The following is a 22299-nucleotide window of genomic DNA, read 5'->3' as shown; positions in this document are numbered from 1 at the left end:
CTATAAGAATGAATATTTAGTGAACTGTGAACATATTTGTCTGATGTGATGAAAAATATAGAACCTAATTTTAGGTTTTGTTTTTTGATGATAGGTTTTCTTAAACAATGTTAACATAAATATATAAGAAATGTTCTGTATTCATACATTGGTGTTTGTGTTTCTTTAAAAAAGTGATTATTGCCTTTCATTTATGATTAAAACAGATTATTAAGGCTTTATACATTGGTTAGATTTTGTTCATATTGGGAAGCATTATCAGCCTTCTAGGGATGGGTATATTTGTTGCTTTGGAATGCTACACATTTAAATAAAGTCTTTTTATACTCAGTATGATTTAAATATCTTGCCTTATCTATTTCCTTTACAAATGAAATTTTGCTACCTACTTATTACCCAAGACCTCATATATTTAATTTAGGGCAAATGTACTTTGTGGTGCTTTCTAAAGACTTTATAACACTAGGATACATCATGTTCAATTGATATTAGGGTAAAATAATATATCAAGTAAGAACATTAAAAATGGAATTATTATACTTTAACAAAACAGTTATTTGGATTTCATCTTTTTATTGACTATAATTTTACAAATATTGCAAAGTACCGACTAACCTGTTATATAAATTAAACTTTTTACTGATATTTTACTAACAATGTTTTGTTTAACTTGTACCTTTTTTCTCCTTTGTATATAACTTCATCCTGGTGAACAAGCATAGCATAAAACAGTTTATGTATTATTGTCATCTCTGTTTGCTTTTGGGAGCATAGATGCAACATAACAGATTTTCATTAAATACTGATTTATATTCTTTCAAGTATAATGATAGGAATAAGTTTAATTTGTACAATAAAGTTCAAAATATCAGCTCCAAGGAAGTAGAGAAAGGAAATGTGTATACATTGAATAATGGCTAGAATTTATTGAGTACTTTGTATAGTATGTATTTGGTATATGCGTATTCTCTTAGAATTCTCACAGGAATCTTGTTAGGTTTGTATCTCATTTCACACTTTTCAGATAATAACTTCCTTAAGGTTAATACGAAATGGAGCAGGATTGTAATCCAGGCAGTCTGCTAGAAGTTTAATGTCACTGATTTTAAATTAGTCTAATAATTATATTTAAAATGCTTTCATTCAATATTTTGACTAGTCAATTAAGGAAGAATATGATAGTGAGCAAAGGGATTCAGAAACATGAAGAGAAAGAAAGAACAGGAGATAAGAGGTGAGGTAACAGATGGAAACACAAGATGAAGGACAGGGCAACAAATGGCACTGAGGGGAAAAGCTATCTAGGCAGAAGAAAGGGAGGGAAAGCAGAGATGCTATTACATAGGTAAGGAAAGAGCCATAGACAGTTTGGAAGTCCAAGTAAATTACTTTTTTCATGTCTGCTTTTCCTTTTGCTTTATGAATTTTAGCGTACTTTTAAAAATATTAATTTACTGTGCTGCTGTTCAGAGCTCTTTCACTGTACTTTTTGTTAGCCTTCTAGGACTTAAGTTCATTTCCTACATTTTTAAGGAAATGTCATTCAAACTTTGATTCAGAATTCAAATTGTATATACTGCTGCTTTCCCCCACCTATTTTCTTACATAACACATGGTACATTAACACAATCAAATTTTGGCAAGTGATCTACATGGTAGATTTAATTTAGTCTTTAATCATACCCTTGTGAATTTCTTTTTTTAAAAAACAAATTCTTAAAGTAGCCATATCTGTTCACTTAAAGGATTTATTTAAAAAGGAAATAAAGTTTGAAAAAATGGAAGAGGGATCCTTTACTTTCAGAGAACAAAACATTTTTCCTGTGATGTAACCAAAGATATCTGTATGTTTATGAAACAACTGTTAGGTCCACATGTGACCTTGGACAGTTTAACTGCTCTGTTTCTTCATATAAATGGAAATTGCATCTGCTGGTTTGTCACTGGGCTAGTGTATAAATATATGTGTCTGCTAGAAAGTACTTTGTAAATATAAGTTCTGTATCAAATGTATTGTGAAAGGCAAAGACTGTAAGAATAATTATTCTTATATACACCTTTGGTTGTTAAATTAATAGATTTGTTTTTAGATTGTCCCTTTAGTTAATTAAAGAATAAGCACAGAATAGACTAGTTCTTCTGTTTCATTTAGAGTATACAAATACTGACTATCAATAAACTAATACTATTAGTCAAAGAAACTTAGAAAGTTGAAGGAAAGTCATACCTAACCTATAGATCTTTTTAATATGGACAGGTCTCTGTGCCATTAGTTGTGGACCAATGTCTTTGCCATTCACAATACATTTGATGCAGAACTTATAAACCTCTTTTTATCAGCCAATCTGACTTTTCCATATGGAGACTAACATTAAGCAAGATAGAATGAGCAAAAATAAGGAAAGGTCAAATAAGCAATCAAATTATCAAATTTTCATTGGACACTAATGGGATTTTAGACATTTAGAAAATGATTAGCTATGAATTTTAGTGCCCTTGTTGACAAAGGGTCAGTTTTTATAAAATTGTGGTAAATTTTTAATGAAATCCTTAAATCACTATGTTGGATTGTCTCCATTAAAAGCTATATATAGGTTATATTGTTTTACCGGAACACTTTTGCTGAATTACTTTGATTTAAAAAGAAGTTTCGTAATATACAGAAGCATTCAGAGGTAAATATGATGCTGTAGAAATGGATGAGGGCTAGATATGACACTAAGAAGATTGATAAGTGGAAGTTTATTTTACAATTTTGTCTACGTTATATATTTTTGAAATTTTAACAATAAAAAATTAAGTTGCACTGCCTTATGATTTTGATTTGTCTGATGAAATAATTTTACAGTGCTAATTAAAATTGTATTAATGAGTTACATAATCCTGTTTTCTCATGACATAAACAATATTTATTATACCTCTCTATTTAAATGTTATCAGTCATGTAATTAAGAATTCAAATGTTTGAGAAAAATGTTTATAATAATTGAGCATAATTTTAGTTATTTTTTGGTTCCTTTGTACATCATCTACATAATTAAGGCATATGTAGAAAATAATAATTCATTAACTCCTGCAAATGATTATGTAAAATAATGATCACACTTGAAATAAATGTTTGTTTAACATGTCCTCCTTTTGCTATAAGCTCCATAAGGGCATTTTGTCTGTCTTAATCATTGTATGTAACATAGTATTTGTCATTTGATATTTTTTCAGTAAATATAAATGTCCTACCAAGATTTAAAAGAAGTGTTTGTTTTAAATAATTTTTTTTTTCAGATTTCTTTTAAAATTTACTAATTATGAAGTTTTTATTGAATGAAGAATACAGTGATGAAAATCTTACTGAATTAATTTGTAAAGTGAATCAATACCAATTCTTTTATCTTCATATTTAGGTGTTTCCTTTTATGTGATAAGTTCCAATTTGTTGTTTGTTTTTATAATGTTATTTTAAATGAAAAGTCTTCCTGCTGCATTAATAGTAAGTGTACACACTTCATCTTGTGAAAGATATAATACATAAAAGCAAAGGAAGGTGAAGAAGAGATGTTTTTACATTGATTTTTGAAGAATTGAAAAAACAATAGAAAAATTTAATAGTTTTTCCTTGTTTTTCCTTGGAAAGAGAAAGAAAAACTTGAATTGATCCTGAGATTTTTCATTTGTAAAGTGCCTAAAAGAATATTTATATTTATTGTGTTTTGAAATGTATTTATTCCATTTGGGATTTCTGTCAGCACAGTATTTCCCATAATTTTTGTAGGTTGTCAGATATGGGTGCTTACCCATACTAGTACATGGCCAGGCTGAGGAAGATGCCTTGTGGTGTAGTTTTAATACTGTCCTCTGGGAACATGGATCATGCTATGGCCATCACTTCCTGGTCAGATTCCCAGAGGCCAGCATTTTCTTTTAGTTAGTCCTGTGTATACCTGCTGGACTTAGAAGTGTAACGTTCCCTTTATCACCCATCTTTCAGAGCCATTAATGAAAGACTCCAACAAGTCAGTATGTTGGAAGTCAAGGGGGTTTATAATCTATTAAACCCATATATTTCTCATATTACTAATAAGATAGATTACCTCAATATCTAGTCACAACCATTCTGCCTGGCCTTCAGTCCTCCATAATCTGCTTATGTCTTCAAACTTGGCTTCAGATGTAGTCAGAAGGCCTTGGGAAACTGAACTAAATGGAACTGGGATATGATGTACAGATTAATATTGACAGGCTCTCACTGGTAGTTTTGGGATGGGGGCTTGTTCACATCCCAACTTTTAGCCTCTGCTTTTGAGGTAGGAGGAGATTATGTCTCATCTTTATACATCATCAGCACTAAAATGAGATATTCGAATATTTGTTAAATTTAAGTGATTTATGATAATGAATAGTTCTCAGTGAAATAAGTTCTTTATTAGATATTATAATTATAAATTATAATAAATTAAATAAATTATAATCCATTCAAATGCTTAGCTGTATTCTCCTTAAATACCAACAGCTACATGGTAGAAGAGATACTCAGATACCTAACTATTTCAACTGCCTCATGCCCAGAATCTGTCTGGCTCTTCTAGTTTGTTGAATCTTATTGAACTGGAATTCATGAAGGTGCTTTTCTCTTTAGGTATAAGCTAAGCGTAGCATCTAGCACTAAGCAGATTGCTTCATTCTGACTTCATTTTGTATTAGAAGATTAGGGCACCTTCTAGACCCACTGACCACTCAGGATGTGAGGATGAAGAAATGAATTAAAAGTTGGTGTTCCTACTGGACGATGCCCCAGAAAGTAGCCTCACTATGTCCTTGATCCCTGTTTTTTCCGTGGAAAGGGAAAGAAGAACTTGAATCGGTCCTGAGATCCTGAATTAGATTAGGTAGCCACTTTGCTGATTCTTTCACACTAGTTTTTCATTTGACTCCAAATATATCAGTGAAGAATCAAAGTACTATAGTTGCTTTCTTTTAGAATCCTGACTTTAGGTTTGTGAAGGTTAGTTCTTAGTCCCTTCTTTGTGCCACTTGGAAGCCATAAGATCAGTAGTTCAATTTTTCTTGACATTAATTTTTTTCCCAATATTTAACCAATAAGCCACTGGTATGTATCAAAACAATGCTTCATTCACTCATTCAGGTTTATTTCTGGAGCTCTGTTTTTGTTTGAGGCCCTGTACCACCCACTGGGTGTATGAGTAATAAATGGTATGAATGAGGAGATCTTCACATATGAGCAAGAAGGGAGAATGGGATGAAATGAGATAGAAGAGATAGGGGAGGAGTGAAATTATGCAGGGCTTTGTAAGTTATAGTAGGAATTTGGATTTTATTCTAAAAGTAATTGGTGGCATTGGAAGACTTTGAATAGCAGTCTAACATAACTGATTTATAAATTTTTTTCATATTTTTGTCTTATTTTTATGTTGTGTTGAGGATCAAATCCAGTGCCTTACACATGCTAGACAAGTACTCTACCACTGAGCTACAACCCCAGGCCCCTGATTTATAATTTTTGAAGCACACTCTGGCTTGATGGGTAGAAAATAGATTGATGGGGACAAGAATGGCAGAAGGGGGCTGGTGTGTAGGCTGTTGTGTTAGTTTTTTATTATTCTGATCAAAATACCTGACAAAGGCAACTAAGAGGAGGAAAAGTTTGTTTTGGGCTTACAGTTTCAGAGGTCTCAGTTCCTGGTTAGCTGACTTCATTACCCTGGGCCCAAGGTGAGGCAGCACATTGTTGCAAAAAGTCCTGCCTCTGAAGCTTGCTATATTGAGGACAATGCTTCCAACACATGAGACTTTAGGGGGATATTACCGATCAAAACCATAACAACTGTTGACAATTTCCACAGGAGGGATGGTATACTTTAGACGATAGAAGGGGCAGTAGAGATGGCCAAGAGATAACTCCAATGCACACTTAAGGCCTTTTTCATTTATTAGATTTAGTGTGGGTCCAGGGAACCATATTTATTAGATTTATTCATGGTGTTGTTTTTGTTTGATCCCATAAAAATAATTAAGAGGACTTTTTTTTTTTTTTTTTTTTTTGGTTCCGGTGGACACAACATCTTTGTATGTGGTGCTGAGGATCGAACTTGGGCCGCACACATGCCAGGCAAGCGTGCTGCTGCTTGAGCCACATCCTCAGCCCCAGTTAAGAGGACTTTTAAAAGAATATATTTCTGAGCCCTAAACTTGTAGGTGTAGGATGAAGCATAGGGAAAGCTTTTCTCAAGAAATGCTATTATATTGTTTGTTGGACTCATATATACATTTAATGCAACTGCTATAATCGAATAATACGGAATACAGAATAGTACCAACAATATAAAAATGTCCAAAGATTGTTCCCCCTTTTTAGAATTAATAGTACACATTATTTGCATCCCCAGATATATTAGCAATCATTCTCAAAATCAGATTTATAATACAATCATTTTATCTTTAAACATTTTTGTAGTGTCTCACATGGAAACTTTTGGGGGACACTGCATTTTTAAACCATAACACTTATTTGTTGAATCAGTCTTATTCTGCTTAAGATAGATTTTTTTATCATCTAAGAAAACTTCATGTCTTGAAATAAGATTGTTGCATCTGTTTATAATCCTGAAACTTATATAAAATCTAATATCTTCACATTTTTTTCTTCTTTAATTGTAATCTTTTCTAGATAAAAGTGCTTTCTTGGATTCCAGCTAATACATCTTTGGTTTTATAATTTATTACGATTAATCTAAGCTCTTCATCACCTCTGAATTACCCTTGCCCTCTACTGTGCATCCTACTTTCAGGGATGGGGTGGAGCTACATGACCATCACAAAATTATCAGCATCCATTCTATCTGCAGGAGATGAAAAACTAATCAAAGGGTAGCACTCCTCCTTGAAAATTCCCTATAAAGTAGAACCACTGTGCCTTGATCACTGCCTGTGTATACTTCTCTAGGGATGAAGAGAAGGCCTTGAATTAGCTCTTGCACTTGAGGAAGATTAGTACCATGAAAAGAATCATATCCTGATTTGTATAATATGAAGAAACTGGGTTTGAAAACCTAAAAGACTGGAGTTTTAAACTCCACTTGGGCAGGGCTGGAATGCTCAGTGGCAGAGCACTTTTTATGCATAGGGCCTTGAGTCTGATTTCTGGCACCGCCCCCCCACCAGCACCCCTTACCATTTTGCCACAGGCTAGTGGTTTGATTTTTTTCTTTTAAAATGAAGGTAATCTTATTTTAGCCACCTATTAAATGGAGATAATAATGCCTCTCAAGGCTATGATGAGGATCCCAGATGATACATAGAGAGTTTTTAGTTTAACCTCAGTAAATTTGGCTGTTTTTAATTGTCTATTCCCTCTTTAACTTCTTGGTTATGAGTACCCCAAACCTCAACTATGAGTATGGGAGTCTCTAGATTTAGAAGCATAGTATTTATAAACAGTAACTCCAAGAAGAATTACTGAGCCAGGTATGGTGGGGCAGTCTTATAATCTCAGCAACTCAGGAGGTAGATGCAGGAGGATCTCAAGTTTGAGGTTAACCTTGCAACTTATCAAGAACACTGTTAAGAAAATGAATAAAAAGCCCCTTCTGAAACAATCCAGGCATAGAGTAAGATGAAAATGTTCATGAAATACATATCTGATACAGGGTTTGTATCCAGAATATATAAAAAAAATTTATAAATTAGACAACCTAATATTAAAATAGTTTCAAAAACTAACCATACACTTACCTGATTAATTAATTCTATTCTTAAATATTTCTCAAGAGAAATGGAAATATATGCCCAAAGTCTTACATGTGAATGATCACAGCAGCATTATTTGTCAAAGCCTCAAATTGGAAACAATTTAAATATCAATTGGTGAATAAATAAAATGTAATAAATCCATATAATGGAATTTGGGGTTGGTGCAATAAAAATATTCAAAAAACTGAATTGTGGCATTGATTGTACAATTGTATAAACTCATTAAAACTCAATGAACTATATAGTCTTAAAATGGATGAATTTTATAGCATGCAGGCTATACTTTAATAAAGTTGTTATAGTTTTGACATAGCTACTCAATTTTTGCTTCATTTCACCCCCAAAAGATGATATGTTCCCTTGTCCTGTGACAGTATTTCTCAAGCTTTCAGGTGCATTAAGAATCATCTGAGGCCAGAAGCTGTGGCAACATGCCTGTAATCCCAGAGGCTTGGGAGGATCCTGAGTTCAAAGCCAGCATCAGCAACAGTGAGGTGCTAAGCAACTCAGTGAGGCCCTCTCTCTAAATAAAATACAAAACAAGGGTACGAATATGGCTCAGTGGTCAAATGCCCCTGAGTTCAATTCCCGGTACCCCCCAATAAGAATAACCTGAGGATCTTATTCAAATGCAAATTAGGACTCAGTAAGTTTGTGAGGGGCTTTAGATTTTTCAAGTTTTAGCAGGCTCTAAGGTGATGTCATTTCTGCTGGTTCTCAGACCAGCAGAAGAAGGCATTAGAACTTGTTCATAACCCAGTCTGAACATTAGAATCTCCTGTGGAACATTAAAATAAATTGGGTGCAGCCGGGCACAATAGTGCAACCCTGAAACCCTAGTGTCTGAGGAAGCTGAGTCAGAAGAATTGTTGGTTTGAGGCCAGCCTGGGCATCTTAGTGAGACTTTAAAAAAGTGGGGGAGGCTGGTATTGGAGCTCAGTGATGGAGCATCCTGGGTTCAATCCCTAGTACCATAAATAAATAAGTAAGCAAACAAATAAATAATACATTAATAAAAGATTTTTTTAAAATGGGTACAAATCTCCACCCAGAAATTAAGTCAGAAAATTCCTCAGGTAATTCTAATGTACAACTAGTTGAAAATCTTAACAAAATGGGATTCCTTCAACCATAATCAATCAGTAATAAACTTTCACTTATCTCCCTTACACATTCCACAGTTTAGCTCATGATGTAGAGCTCCCAAATTATGATTTGAATCTTTTTAACCAGGAGAATAAGCAATCATGGTTTAATTCCTCTGGTTTTGGATTATTCTCTTATATATGTCAACTCCTTAGTTCTGCCTGAGAATCAGAATACAGAAGAAAGGGAACAGGGGGAGTAATGACAATTGCTAAAATCTATTGAGCAATAGCAATGTACCATATACTGTTAAAAATATTTTACATGCATACTTTGTGAAGCAGGTACTGTTATTTTCTTTATATAAAATATAGAGGAATGAAATTATGTGTTCAAAATCACACAGATGGTAAGTGGTCCATCCTGAATTAAAAACTAGGCATTCAGACAGCAGGGTCCCAGGGAGGCTGAAATCGATCAATACTTGCCTCGTGCAATCTACATTTGTGTTTCTGTCAGAGCTTTTGCTCCAGAGCCCTAAATGCTATATTCTTTGTAGTAGAGCTGGATACTTTCCAAAATTTCAGGGACCTTTTTTTGTCAGTTTTCTACTATATACCTGAGCCTACTAAGAGTGTTTCTACTCTTAGTAAGTCTAAGGATTTACTTGTACCTTGCCTTTTCAGGGCTTTGTTGATATTGCGGGATCCTCTGAGTTGTCTTATTCTGATTGCTTGAGCTAAAAGAGAAAGATCTTAATATTCTTTTTTTTTTTTTCTCTCTGAAAGCTCTGGCTCCTTGGAACTAAGTTTTAAATCAGTTGTGTTCTGAATTCTTATCTGAGTTCCTCTCCCCTACTTGAAGACAGATATAGAAGAGACTTGATGTTAGACTGAGATTTAGCAGAGTATTTAACCAACTGACCATGTACTTAACCTCTGGTATCCTTTTTTGTTTTTAATAAGATACTGAGTTTGATTGAGGCTTACAGCAATTTTCATGCTTTAAATATCCTTTGTTAATATAATGTCTTTAGAAAGCTGCATGTCAGGAAAGTCCATTTTTAATTTATCAATGGCACCCTTAGTCTTAATATGCTTAAGCATACTTTGCTTTTGAGGGCAAAATTAATCTTTTATCAGACTTGCAATGGGTGCTGTTGGTTTCATTATTTTAGGAAATGGTCTTATGATTTTTTTTTAGAATGAATGCTCTTCACATACTTCTATTTTCCAATGTCTGTTTAGCATAAAAAAGATACAAAATAAAAGTCACCTACACTAAAGCTAATGCAAAAGAGATGTAAGCTGCTGCTATTTGAAAAACCAACAAGAGGTTTTTTTAACTTGTTGATTTCATTTTGACTGTGTGGAAAGTGAATCTGTAGTTAAGCATATCATAGAAAATATTTGGACTTTCTTTTACAAGTTATACCTTGTGAAACCATGAAGAAAATTTTAGCACAATTACAAAAAGGTAATTTTATACATGGAAATATTTTAGAGGTAGGGGAGAAAAAAAAACAAATTCCATTCTGCCTTTCATTTAAAGAATGTGCAGTTAGAAATGCCAAATGTTATCAGTGTAAATTCTTTGCAGCACTGTGGCCTCACACTTTTAAATGCCCAAGAGCCACTTTGGGGCTTGTTAAAAATGCAGATCCTCGAGCTCCGTCCCTTTTACCTCTTGAGTTTTTAATAAACTCCTTAAAGGATTATAATATGCATTGTATTAGGGTTCTCCAGAGAAGGAAAACCGTTAGGTGATTATTTTTCTACCCAGAGATTATTATAGGGAATAAACTTACATGATTACAAAGAATGAGAAATCCTAAGATCTGCAGTTGACCATCTGACGACCCAAGAGAACCAATATTTTTATGCCAATCCAAGTCTGAGTCTGAAGGCAGAAGAAGACCAGTATCCCAGATGGAGGATTATAAGGCAAGACTGTGCAAATTATTGCTTACTTGAATTTTTTATTCCATTCAGGCCTTCAATGGATGTATGAGGCCCATATACATTGGGAAAGACAATCTGTTTTACTTATTCTAATGGTTCAATTGTTAGTCTTATCCAGAAACATTCTATACACCTCAAAAAATGTTTAACTAAATATATGGATAACCTGTAGCATGCTCAAGTTGGCATATAAAATTAACCATGAGATGCATCAAAGCTAAGAGATGTGAAAATGTGCACCCTTTTCCCTATTTGAGAAAAGATTTCAGAGTTGGGTGTGATGGTGTGCACTTATAGTCCTAGCTACTCGGAGGCTGAGGCAGAAAGGTTGCGTGAGCCCAGGAATTTGAGGCCAGCCTGGACAACACAGTGAGATCCTGTTTGGAAAAAAAATTATAAAACACACCAGCTATATCAGAATAAATAAAACTAATAGGATGATGCTATTAAAAATCAATATATTAAAAACAATACAAATATACCTCTGTCTAAAAGCAAATAAAAGGAGCAGAAATTAAAAGTATGATAGAATTTATGGAGAAAGAGTAATAAAAAAACATTCATTCATTTAAGTATTCATTTTCTCCCCACCAAATGCCAAGGACTGTTCTAGGTTCTAATGGAGTTTGAGTGGGACTGGGTGATTGATCACCCTGGTTAGGATTGTCAACTGTCCCAGTGCCTGAACTGAGGAGTTTTTGGGGTACTGGGACTTTTGGTGCTAAGACTGAAATTGTCCAAAGTCAGCCAGAATGATTGGTTCCTCTAGTGGAGGGAGGATATGATAAGTTATTCTGATAGGGGAAGACAGACAACAATCTAATAAGTGAGCAATTGTGTAACATAATGAAGTAGTGATGGGTGTTATGAAGAAAAAGCATGACAAGAAAGTAACTAGGGGAAGTTATTTGGTGTTATCTTAGTTGGCAGTCAGCAAGAATCTCAGGAAGTGACAGTGAAGCAAAGGCAGAAATGAATTGAAGCAGTGAGCCATGTGACCAACTAGAGGGTATGCATTTAGGGCAAAGGATAAATATAAAGACCTTGAGGCAGAGAAACATGGTGTGCTAGAGGAAGTCTTTGAGACCATTTTGGATGGAGTAAATGAGAGAAATGGAGGTCTGGAGGAAAATGAAAGAAGCTGAAATCCCTTTAGGGTCAAATTAGCAAGAGCATGGGTGGGGCATGGCAAGGAATCTTGAGTTATAAATAAGAAATAATCAAAGTTTGAACAGCAAATAAATATTAGTTAGATCTTGTAGCTGCTGTATAAAGAATAAATAATAGAAGAGCAAGGAATCAAAGGTATTAGGAGGCTCTTTCCGAACTTCAGGTGTATGATACTAACAGTGGATTTAGAAGGTAGTGGTGGCAGAGGTGAGAAATGAGTTTAGATATAGAATTTATTTGGAAGAACTGAAAACATTTTCTAGTTTGCTGGATGGTATTTTGAATGGAAAAAAGTTTTGAATTTCTGGTTGAAAAGTGATGCTATTCATTGAACTGGGTAACCCTGAGGAAAAAAAGCAGGCTTATTTGGAATATAAAATGTCTCCTTTGGATATGTTAAGTTTGAGATGCCTATAGACATACAAAGGGAGCGCATAAGCAATTGAATATAGAAGTTTGAAGTAGAGGGCAGAGATCTGGACTGGAGACTGGAATTTGAGGCCCATTAATACATAGTAATATTAAGTGTCATGAGATAAGATTAGACTAGTTAGGGAATGAAGTAAGACAGAAACAAAAGAAGTGAGCTGAGGATTGAAATGAGCAAGAGGGAATGAGAGAGGGAGATAAAGATAGAGGAAGAGACAGAGGAGGCCAGCAACAGGGAGGAAGAAGCAGAGGTGACTGCCAATATCTCTTTGAGGTGTTTTCTATGAAGACATAAAAAACATGGGTGATAGGTATTAGGGGATTTGGGATAAGGAAGGATTAAAAAAAAAGACACAGCAAATATTGCAGCATGTTTGTATGTAGATTCAACTGCTTCATTGGTAAGAGAAATAGTAATGATGCAAGGTGAAGCACAGGGAAATTATAGGAGGGTGGAATGCTTTAGTCCACTATAATATCACTTTCAATAATTTTTTTCTCATCTCTTCCCTAGGTGACAGACCAGTCAGTGAAAGCATTTGCTGAGCACTGTCCTGAACTTCAGTATGTTGGCTTCATGGGTTGTTCAGTAACCTCTAAAGGAGTAATTCACTTAACCAAGGTAGGTGCCATGGCTACATCTCCTTGTTGTTTCTGTGTATCATTAAGGTAATGGGCCCCACATTGCTGATTTAGTTTAGTTTTTGTTTTTATTTATTTATTTATTTATTTATCTATCTATTTATTTATTTATTTTTAAAGAGAGAGTGAGAGAGGGGAGAGAGAGAATTTTTAATATTTATTTTTTAGTTCTCAGCAGACACAACATCTTTGTTGGTATGTGGTGCTGAGGATCAAACCCGGGCCGCACGCATGCCAGGCGAGCACGCTACCGCTTGAGCCACATCCCCAGCCCCTGTTTTTATTTATTTTTGAGATGGAATCTCACTGTGCTGCCCAGACCGTTCCTGAATTCATGGGTTCAAGTGATTCTTTAGCTTCCTAAGTAGCTGAGACTGTAGGCATGTGCCACTGCACTTGGCTCTCTAGCAGTGTTAAATGTACTTGAATGAGGAATAGTTAGACCACTAAAAATGTATTAGTATTTGATAAAGTTAAAACTAGTTTAAAAAAAAAAAAACAGTGCCAAACTTGTCTTTTCTGAAATGGAATACTCAATTTAAACAAGAAACTTATGTTTTTGCTTTTTCATTGTTAAAAATTTTGAAATTATGCATTAAATATACTGATATGTGTAACAAGAATCATTTAAGTGTTAACTTAATACATTGTATTTGGAAGATATATTGAGTTTTTGTGGCTCACATATCACTAGGTCCTATGAGCATTTGGTTTTAAAAAGTGAATATAGTGCCATCCATTTCCCTCCAAATTCTATGATTTTGTCATTTTTTAATGCAGAGTAATACTCCATTGTGTATAAATGCCACATTTTTTTTTTATCCATCTATTGAAGGGCATCTAGGTTGGTTCCACAGTCTTGCTATTGTGAATTGTGCTGCTGTGAACATCGATGTAGCAGTGTCCCTGTAGCATGCTCTTTTTAGGTCTTTAGGGAATAGACCGAGAAGGGGAATAGCTGGGTCAAACGGTGGTTCCATTCCCAGCTTTCCAAGAAATCTCCATACTGCTTTCCAAATTGGCTGCACCAATTTGCAGTCCCACCAACAATGAACAAGTGTACCCTTTTCCCCACATCCTCGCCAACACTTGTTGTTGTTTGACTTCCTAATGGCTTCGATGGATGGCATTAGAGCAGATTAAGCTAAGTGAAGCCAGCCAATCCCTAAAAAACAAATGCCAAATGTCTTCTTTGATATAAGGAGAGTAACTAAGAACAGAGTAGGGACGAAGAGCATGAGAAGAAGATTAACATTAAACAGTGATGAGAGGTGGGAGGGAAAGCGAGAGAGAAGGGAAATTGCATGGAAATGGAAGGAGACCCTCAGGGTTATACAAAATTACATACAAGAAGAAGTGAGGGGAAAGGGAAAAATAATACAAGGGGGAAACATGAATTACAATAGAGGGGGTAGAGAGAGAAGAGAGGAGGGGAGGGGAGGGGGGTTAGTGGAGGATAGGAAAGGCAGCAGAATACAACAGACACTAGTATGGCAATATGTAAATCAATGGAAGTGTAACTGAAGTGATTCTGCAATCTGTATACGGGGTAAAAATGGGAGTTCATAACCCACTTGAATCAAAGTGTGAAATATGATATGTCAAGAACTATGTAATGTTTTGAACAACCAACAATAAAAAGAAAGTGAATATAGCCAGTGCTTATGATTAAGCTGAGTATGTAAAGTGAAGAGAGGTGAATGTATGTCAAAAATTTATCTGATAACTCAGAGATCACTTATATACCATATATGAGATCTCATATTTTAGCAGTGACGAAAATGCTGGTTCTTGTATAATCTCTCCCTGATGTCTTCTCTCTACTGCTTTCAAAGCTGTAAGATAATTAGGAGCTAATTCTTACATTCATGTAATAGAAAAACTGGCTTTATAAAATTTACCTGCATGTTCTATAAATTTTATTATTTATTTCATTGCTTGTAATTATATCACATATAGTACTTAGGATAATGAGTCTTGCCTTTTCTACTTAATAGCTAAGTAAAACTTTTCATTCAAACTTCCTCCATTCTGTAACAATTAGAAAACTGCTATTGTGGCAGCACAATCCTGAAACAAACCAAATGATATCCCAGATCTCTTTGGGCTTGATCTCTTTGTCCTCTTCAGTATTACAGTTTAGCTGGTAATAATGTCTTTCTTTCTTTTCAGGTAAAAGAACAAATGTTTATAAGTTACTTTGGACTGTGGTTGAGGGGGACAGTGAATAGAAGCCTGGGCATCATTGTGAGCTTCAGTTTAATTCTGGGTGCTGCCACTTATCAGCTAAGTGGGAAAATTATTTTTTAGGGTATTGAATAAAGCAGTTTATAGCAGTATATAGCAGGTGCCTGACTCAGTCTTAAGACCACAGAAAATCTATGTAAACTTTGATTTTAAAAAATCTAATCAGGGGCTGGGGTTGTGGCTCAGTGGTAGAGCATTTGCCTAGCATGTATGAGGCACAGGGTTCAATTCTCAGCATCACATGTAAATAAGTGAATAAAATAAAGGTCCATCAACAACAAAAAATATATAAATATAAAAATATCTAATCGCCTTTCCAGTGTAATATATCTAAAAGAGAGCCTGTGGTTGTACTGTGTCATAAATGACTGATCAGATTTAATTGTTATTTTGAGGATCAGAGCCTACAATTAGAGGAAAGGATAGGACTGTTATTCTCAATTATTGTTCTATCAGAACATCTTAGTGTAACCAAGACCTTATGTAACCATAATTTTTTACTCATTTCCTGTAACCTTGGCCTGAACATCTTGGTAGGTGAATGTTTTTCTAGTCCCATCCAATGCTGTTTATAGTGTAGAGTAGAAATGCATTGGATGAACAGATTGTGTACAAGTGTTGTAATGACCATATGTGGGATTTTTATGATCACTCAAAATTGTATTCATTAAATACAAAACAAGACTTATTAGATCAGTAAGTGCTTCTCTGAGCATTTTGAGATGGCCAGAAATTATGGTTCACTGGTACTTAAAAGATAGAATTAGTCTCTGTGACAGAACAGCAGCAACAGCAAATGTCTGGGTTGGAAAGCTCAATTTGCTGAGAAGGTTCTTCTGAAGATTACACGCAAGGGTTGCAAGTTTGGCCTGCCAGCAATCAGAATCTAGTGGACTCATATTAAAGCTAGTACACAAAGTTCTGAAAAAATTTTTTTCCTGAACAAAGTCTTTGTTTTGATGAGAAGACTTGTTTGTGGTATATTGCTTAGTTTCCTGGATTCACATAAAAGAGAGGTGGCATTTTAATCATTCATATGTTTTACAAAGCTATTTTAATTGTTTTCTCTCTTGCAAACCAAGGAGAAAATGCTGGTTTTAATAAACCTAAAAGCTTTTAAAAAAATATTTAAATTCTGGTAGTGTTGTAACAATTACTAATATATTCACACAATATTTGTAAATATATAAATTCCCCTAAAAATTGTTTTCCTATTATCATCATAGTATGTAACTTTTAAATAAATGATTAGAGATATGTAAAATACTGAGTATTGAGAGCTATCACCCTAAATATGTTTACTTTTTACATGTTATAGGAAGTCTATCTAACATATGACTTTACTGTTGATGGCTTTCTAAATTTGCAAATATAGGCAAGTGGTATAAAATCTCTGTGCCTTTATTGGCTGGCATCTATGAAACCATGGGCATGGATTAAATGATTTGACCTTTAGACCTAGAGTTTCTTGTTTCCAAAAGAATCTATGAATTTAGGAGTCATTGTGCTGGAAGGGACAGTTAGGGTCTCTCACTGAAGCGAAGAAATGTCAAAAGACTTTAATAAACTGGAAAGAGAAACTGGGGATTTGTGATAGATTAGGACCAAAGACAATGGATGGAATAATATTAATATCTACTAATGTAGTTCCTCGGAATTTCACTTTGATATTCTCAGTCTTCTCTGGACCCTTATTATAATACTTAATATTTGTTATGACACACCATTGCTATTAGGTAGATTCTGTTAATGTCAAACAGTAATGGAGTTGGAGTCCCTCTTCCTAAACTGCTGTAACTGTGTAAATGAGAGTCTAGAAATAACCCAGATTGAAGAGATGCTGGTCGAAGGTTACAATTTATTCAGTTAGGAGGAATAAATCTAAGAGATCTATTGTATATCATGGTGACTACAGTTAAGAATATATTGTGGGCTGGGGATGTGGCTCAAGCAGTAGCGCACTCACTTGGCTGGGTTCAATCCTCAGCACCACATAAAAATAAAATAAAGATGTTGTGTCCACTGAAAACTAAAAAATAAGTATTAAAAAATAAGTATTAAAAAATTCTCTCTCATTAAAAAAAAGAATATATTGTATGTTTGTAAATTGCTGAGAGTAGATATAAAATGTATATGTGAGATAATGTGTATGTCAATTAGTTGGATTTAACCTTTTTATAATGTATCCTATATTAAAACATCATATGTACCATCAGTATATATGATTTTCATTTATTAATTAAAAATATTAAAGAAAAAATTTGAAGAAACATAAAATAGCAGTTATTTCTATATGCTAGCAATGAAAAATCTGAAAATAAAATTAAAAGAACAATTCCATTTACATTATCATCCAAAAGAATAAAATGCTTAAGAGTAAGTTTAATAAGTATGTTTAAAACTTCAAAAAGAGACTAATAGAGTGAATGCAATCCCGGTAAACATCTCAGTGACCTTTTTTTTTTTTTTTAAATGGAAAAGCTGTTCCTAATGTTACTATTACATTGGAAGGGATACTAAAAGCCAAAGCAATCTCAAAAAAGGTAATATCGGAAGACTCAGAATTTCAAAACTTATCACAGAGCTGCATGAATCAAAACAATAGGTACTGATAGGTATAAAATAGTGTTGGGACAACTGGATATCCACATATGAAGAGTGAAGTTAATTTCTACTCATATTATATATAAAAAATTTAACTTAAAGATAGGGCCTTAAATGTAAGAGCTAAAATTATAAAACTCTTAGAAAACACCACGGCAAGTCTTCATGACCTTGGGCTCAGCAATAGATTCTTAGCTATGACCCCCAAAGCATGAACAAGACAAGAAAAAAATACATTAAACTTCATTATAATTAAAAACTTTTGTGCAGCAAAGGATACTGAAAAGAACACAAAGAAACAATCTACAAAAATTTGCACATCATATACCTGTTAAATGTCCAAGATATATGAAGAACTCATATTACAACAACAAAAAGAGAAATAACTCAGTTAAAAAATGGGCAGCAGACTTGAGTAGATATTTCTCTTAAGAAGACATATATGACTGGTAGCATGTGAAAAGCTGCTCAGCATTATTAGTCATGAGCATAACTAGAAAATGCAAATCAAAGCCACAATGAAATACCACTATCACACCTATTAGGATGGTTATAATCAAATAATAGACAATAGTAAGTGTTGCCAAAGATGTGGAGTAACTGGACCTCTGTCTATTGCTGGTAAGGATGTAAAGTGGTATAGCTGCTGTGGAAAACAGTTTTGTAGTTCCTCAAAAAGTTATAGAATTGCTGAATGACCCAGTAATTCCAGTCCTAAACATAACACCAAAAGAATTAATAGGTTTCAAAAACTTGGACACAAATGTTCATAACAGCATTATTCACAATGGCTAAAATTTGGAAACAAGCTGAATGCCTGTCATCTGATGAATGGATAAGCAATGTGTATGTCCATACATAATATTATTCAGCCACAAAAAGAAAAAAAGTTCTCTCTATGTACGTATAATAGATGAAAATACACTCTACTGTCATGTATATCTAAAAAGAAAAAGTAAAAAATTTTAAAAATTAGAAAAAGAAATCTGATCCATACTGCAACATGGGTGAACTTTGAAGGTATTCTGTTAAGAAAAGAAAGCCAGTTACAAAGACCATTTTTCTATGATTTGATTTATATGAAATGTGTAGAATAGGTATGTGTATAAAGTGTTTCTTTTTGGTTTGATAAAAATGTTCATGCAGTACGGCAATGTTTATAGCAGCTCAATTCACAATGGGTAAACTATGAAACCAACCTAGGTGTCCTTCAATGGATAAAGAAAATGTGTGTGTGTGTGTGTGTGTGTGTGTGTGTGTATGTGTGTATGTGTGTGTATTTTTTTTCCCAATGGAATATCACTCAGCTTTAAAGAATAATGAAATTATGGCGTTTGCCAGTAAATGGATGGAATTGGAAAATGTCATGCTAAGTGAAATAAGCCAATCCCCCAAAACCAAAGGCTGAACATTTTCTCTAATATGCAAATTCTAATTCACAATAAGTGGAGGATACTAGAGAAGAATAGAGTTACCTTAAATTAGGTAGAGGGGAGTAAAGGAGGGGAGGGAAAGTGGGGATAGGAAGGATAGTAGAATGAAACAGACATTATTACTTTATGTATATATATGACTATATGACCAATGTGATTCTGCAACATTTACAGTTAGGAAAATGAGAAATTATACTGTTGTAGGGACAAATGAGACAAGGCACCAAAGATAACAGGAAACAGTTTTATTTGGCTGCAGCCAGGTTCAGAGGACACAGCTTTTGCTGTAATCAATTAATCCCCTGAACCCTGATTTCAGGTAGTTTCAGAACTTTTATACCCAACATGTAAGAGGAGAGGCTCAGAAGTTCACATAAAAGCAGCTTTTTCTTTCACTGTTTTGGGCAAGTTAACCCTTTAAGTACAATACCTGAGAAAGGGAGAGCCTCTTCTCCCCTTTCTTCCCTCCCCCTGCCAGCTATTACCATGGAGCCCAATTGGTAACTTCTCTTATCTTAAAAATGTAGACATCTCTGTGAAGCCCCAGCTCAAGGCCAGAGACCTTGCTTACACATTTCTACAAACTACTATACTGGATACTTGTTTGTGAAAAACTAGTAAGGGGATGTTCAACACCTGGAGTACTGATTTCTTCCTGGCCAGGGCAACACGAAAATTGGAAGTTTATCTACATTGAATTCTTTTGTAGAGACTCTTTTGCTGACAGTCCTAAAATCAGCCATGGTGAAGATGTCTAGAGAAGCCAGTTAAGACTTTTCTATTGAGAAAGGGGGTGTCACTACAATACACTATATATTATATATCAAAGTGAATAAATGCATTCTACTGTCATATATAACTAACTAAAACAAAAAAAATTAAAAAGCTCTGAAATTTGGAATTGATGATAGTTGTACTCTTTAGTTATTATACTAAAAACCACTGAACTGTACATTTTAAAAGGATGATTTTTATGGGAAGTAAATTTTACCTCTACAGAAAAAAATTCTGTAAGAACAGAGAAGAAAACTTTCATGATCTTGGATTATGCAAAGATTTATTGGATAGTATAGCCAAAGTATAATGCAAACAAATAACTTAATAACAAATTAATAAATTACATATGGCTCTGTGTTTAATTACCCATTTACCTGAAATTTGTAGATTTAGAGTACCGGAACATTTTAAGCGATACCACAGAAAGACAAGCCACTGAATCCAGATTTGTCTAAGGCAATGAAAAAACACCAAGGAAAAAAATGGAGGAATTATGATAGAAAGCACTTAAGACAAAACCACAAAATGTAATAAGATTTTGCGTGGATCCTGACTGAAGCAAAGAAACATTAAAAATGTATCTTTGGGACTTTTGAGAAAGCTTGAATATGAACCAGGCATTGGATGATCTTAAGGGATTATTTGTTAACTTTGTTGCAGATGATAGTGGCATGTTTGTTAGATTCTAAAAACTTCAACAGTAAGAGATACTCCTTGAGTATTTATTAGAGAAATGGTACAATATTAGGGATTTGGTCAAAAGGGGATAAAAAAAGGATACAGAAAAAGTGGGTAGGCCAAGAAAGGAAACAAAAATGGTAAAATATTGATATTTGAGTTGGGTTATAGAACCTGGGAGATCATTATACTATTCTCAATAATTTTATTTATATTTGAAAGTTTCTATAATAATTAAATAAATTTTAAGGGATCAGAAAGTTTATTAATGCTTATTATATGATATTTTAAAAAATTAATGTTTTTCTTAAGTTAGAGGTACATATGTATTTCCTTTTTACACTGTTGATGTATTTTAAAGTTGCAAGTGTTTATTTATTACTAATATTAATTCTGGTGCTACATTAGATCTTATTGCTTCAGTTATTCAGTTTATAAGTGTTAATTGAATTCTTGAGATATATTGAGAATAGGTCTAGTTTTGTTCATTTTAAAGAACAGTTTCTTAGGAAAATAATCAACAGCTGAATAAAACACTCAAACTTCTGATATTTACTTGGACCATAATACATTTAAAGAACTTATAAAAACAATTATTTTAAAAGTGCTTGTGGTTAGAAATATGAAATGTTTTAAAAGAAAAACAAAATTGATTTTTTCAGTCGATTTAACATAAGTAACTGAAAGAATGGTCATTCATGCAGTTAACTCAATTTTCGTCTTCCTTTTCTTACAAGAGTCTAGAAATGAAATATGAACTTTTTGCCTTCTAAATTTTTGAACAATTGGTCAGTCAGAATATCTTATTCTAATAGAAGAACATACTATTTTACTACTTAAGGATGGGATTGCTGTTTAGTCTTTGATTATGACTTCATTCATGTTCAATAAATTGTGGCTGCTTGAGTAAGTCTCAGATGTGGAAAATACGTTTTAAAATTTATTCAACTCTGAAATATTCCCTAATGAAGTGACTCAGTGGATATTATTAAATGGTGTTTGTTAGATTACTGTGTTTTTAATTCTTCTTAACCTTTTACCAGTAAAGAGTTGAGAAAGAAATTGATTATTGAAAATATAAGTGAGGATTATTTAGGCCTGATATGACCACTTTTTTGATTTTTTTTCTTAGAAGTTTACAAAGGCTGCAAACTATTTACTGCTTTAAACAAAGCTGATGGTATGACACCTAATTATATTAAGTTGGGCAAATTACCTAATTCAACTGCCTTGGTTTCCTTACTTGTAAAATGAGGATAATAATAGTATTTACCTATCCCTGGAGTTTTATAAGGAAAAATGCATGGCATACATCTAAATAGGAAGTTGGAAATTAAAGTTATAAATAAATTAATGAGAAAAGTATTTATTAGATGTACAAAATTTTCTTATAACTCTTTAGTCATATTTTTTCATTAGAATAGTAAAGTAAAACAATTTTTGTGAAAATAATCTTATTGAAAAATTCAATGACCATATTTCTACCTAAGTGCCAATGGTGAACATTA

At 33.7% G+C, this 22299-nt stretch overlaps 1 protein-coding gene across 1 annotated transcript in view; it reads left to right on the top strand.

The window, feature by feature from the left end:
* Fbxl17 (F-box and leucine rich repeat protein 17) overlaps window positions 1-22299 on the top strand; it is a 516653-nt gene that overhangs the window by 149262 nt on the left and 345092 nt on the right. The window contains exon 5 of the mRNA XM_026391318.2: window positions 12925-13032. Coding sequence (XP_026247103.1) covers window positions 12925-13032 — 108 coding nt within the window. The remainder of the gene's footprint in view (window positions 1-12924; window positions 13033-22299) is intronic.

This window comes from Urocitellus parryii, chromosome 1 (assembly GCF_045843805.1).
Source record: "Urocitellus parryii isolate mUroPar1 chromosome 1, mUroPar1.hap1, whole genome shotgun sequence".
Lineage (NCBI taxonomy): Eukaryota > Metazoa > Chordata > Mammalia > Rodentia > Sciuridae > Urocitellus > Urocitellus parryii.
The sequence above is the reverse complement of the archived record's forward strand: the minus strand, read 5'-3'. Positions and strand labels throughout refer to the sequence as shown.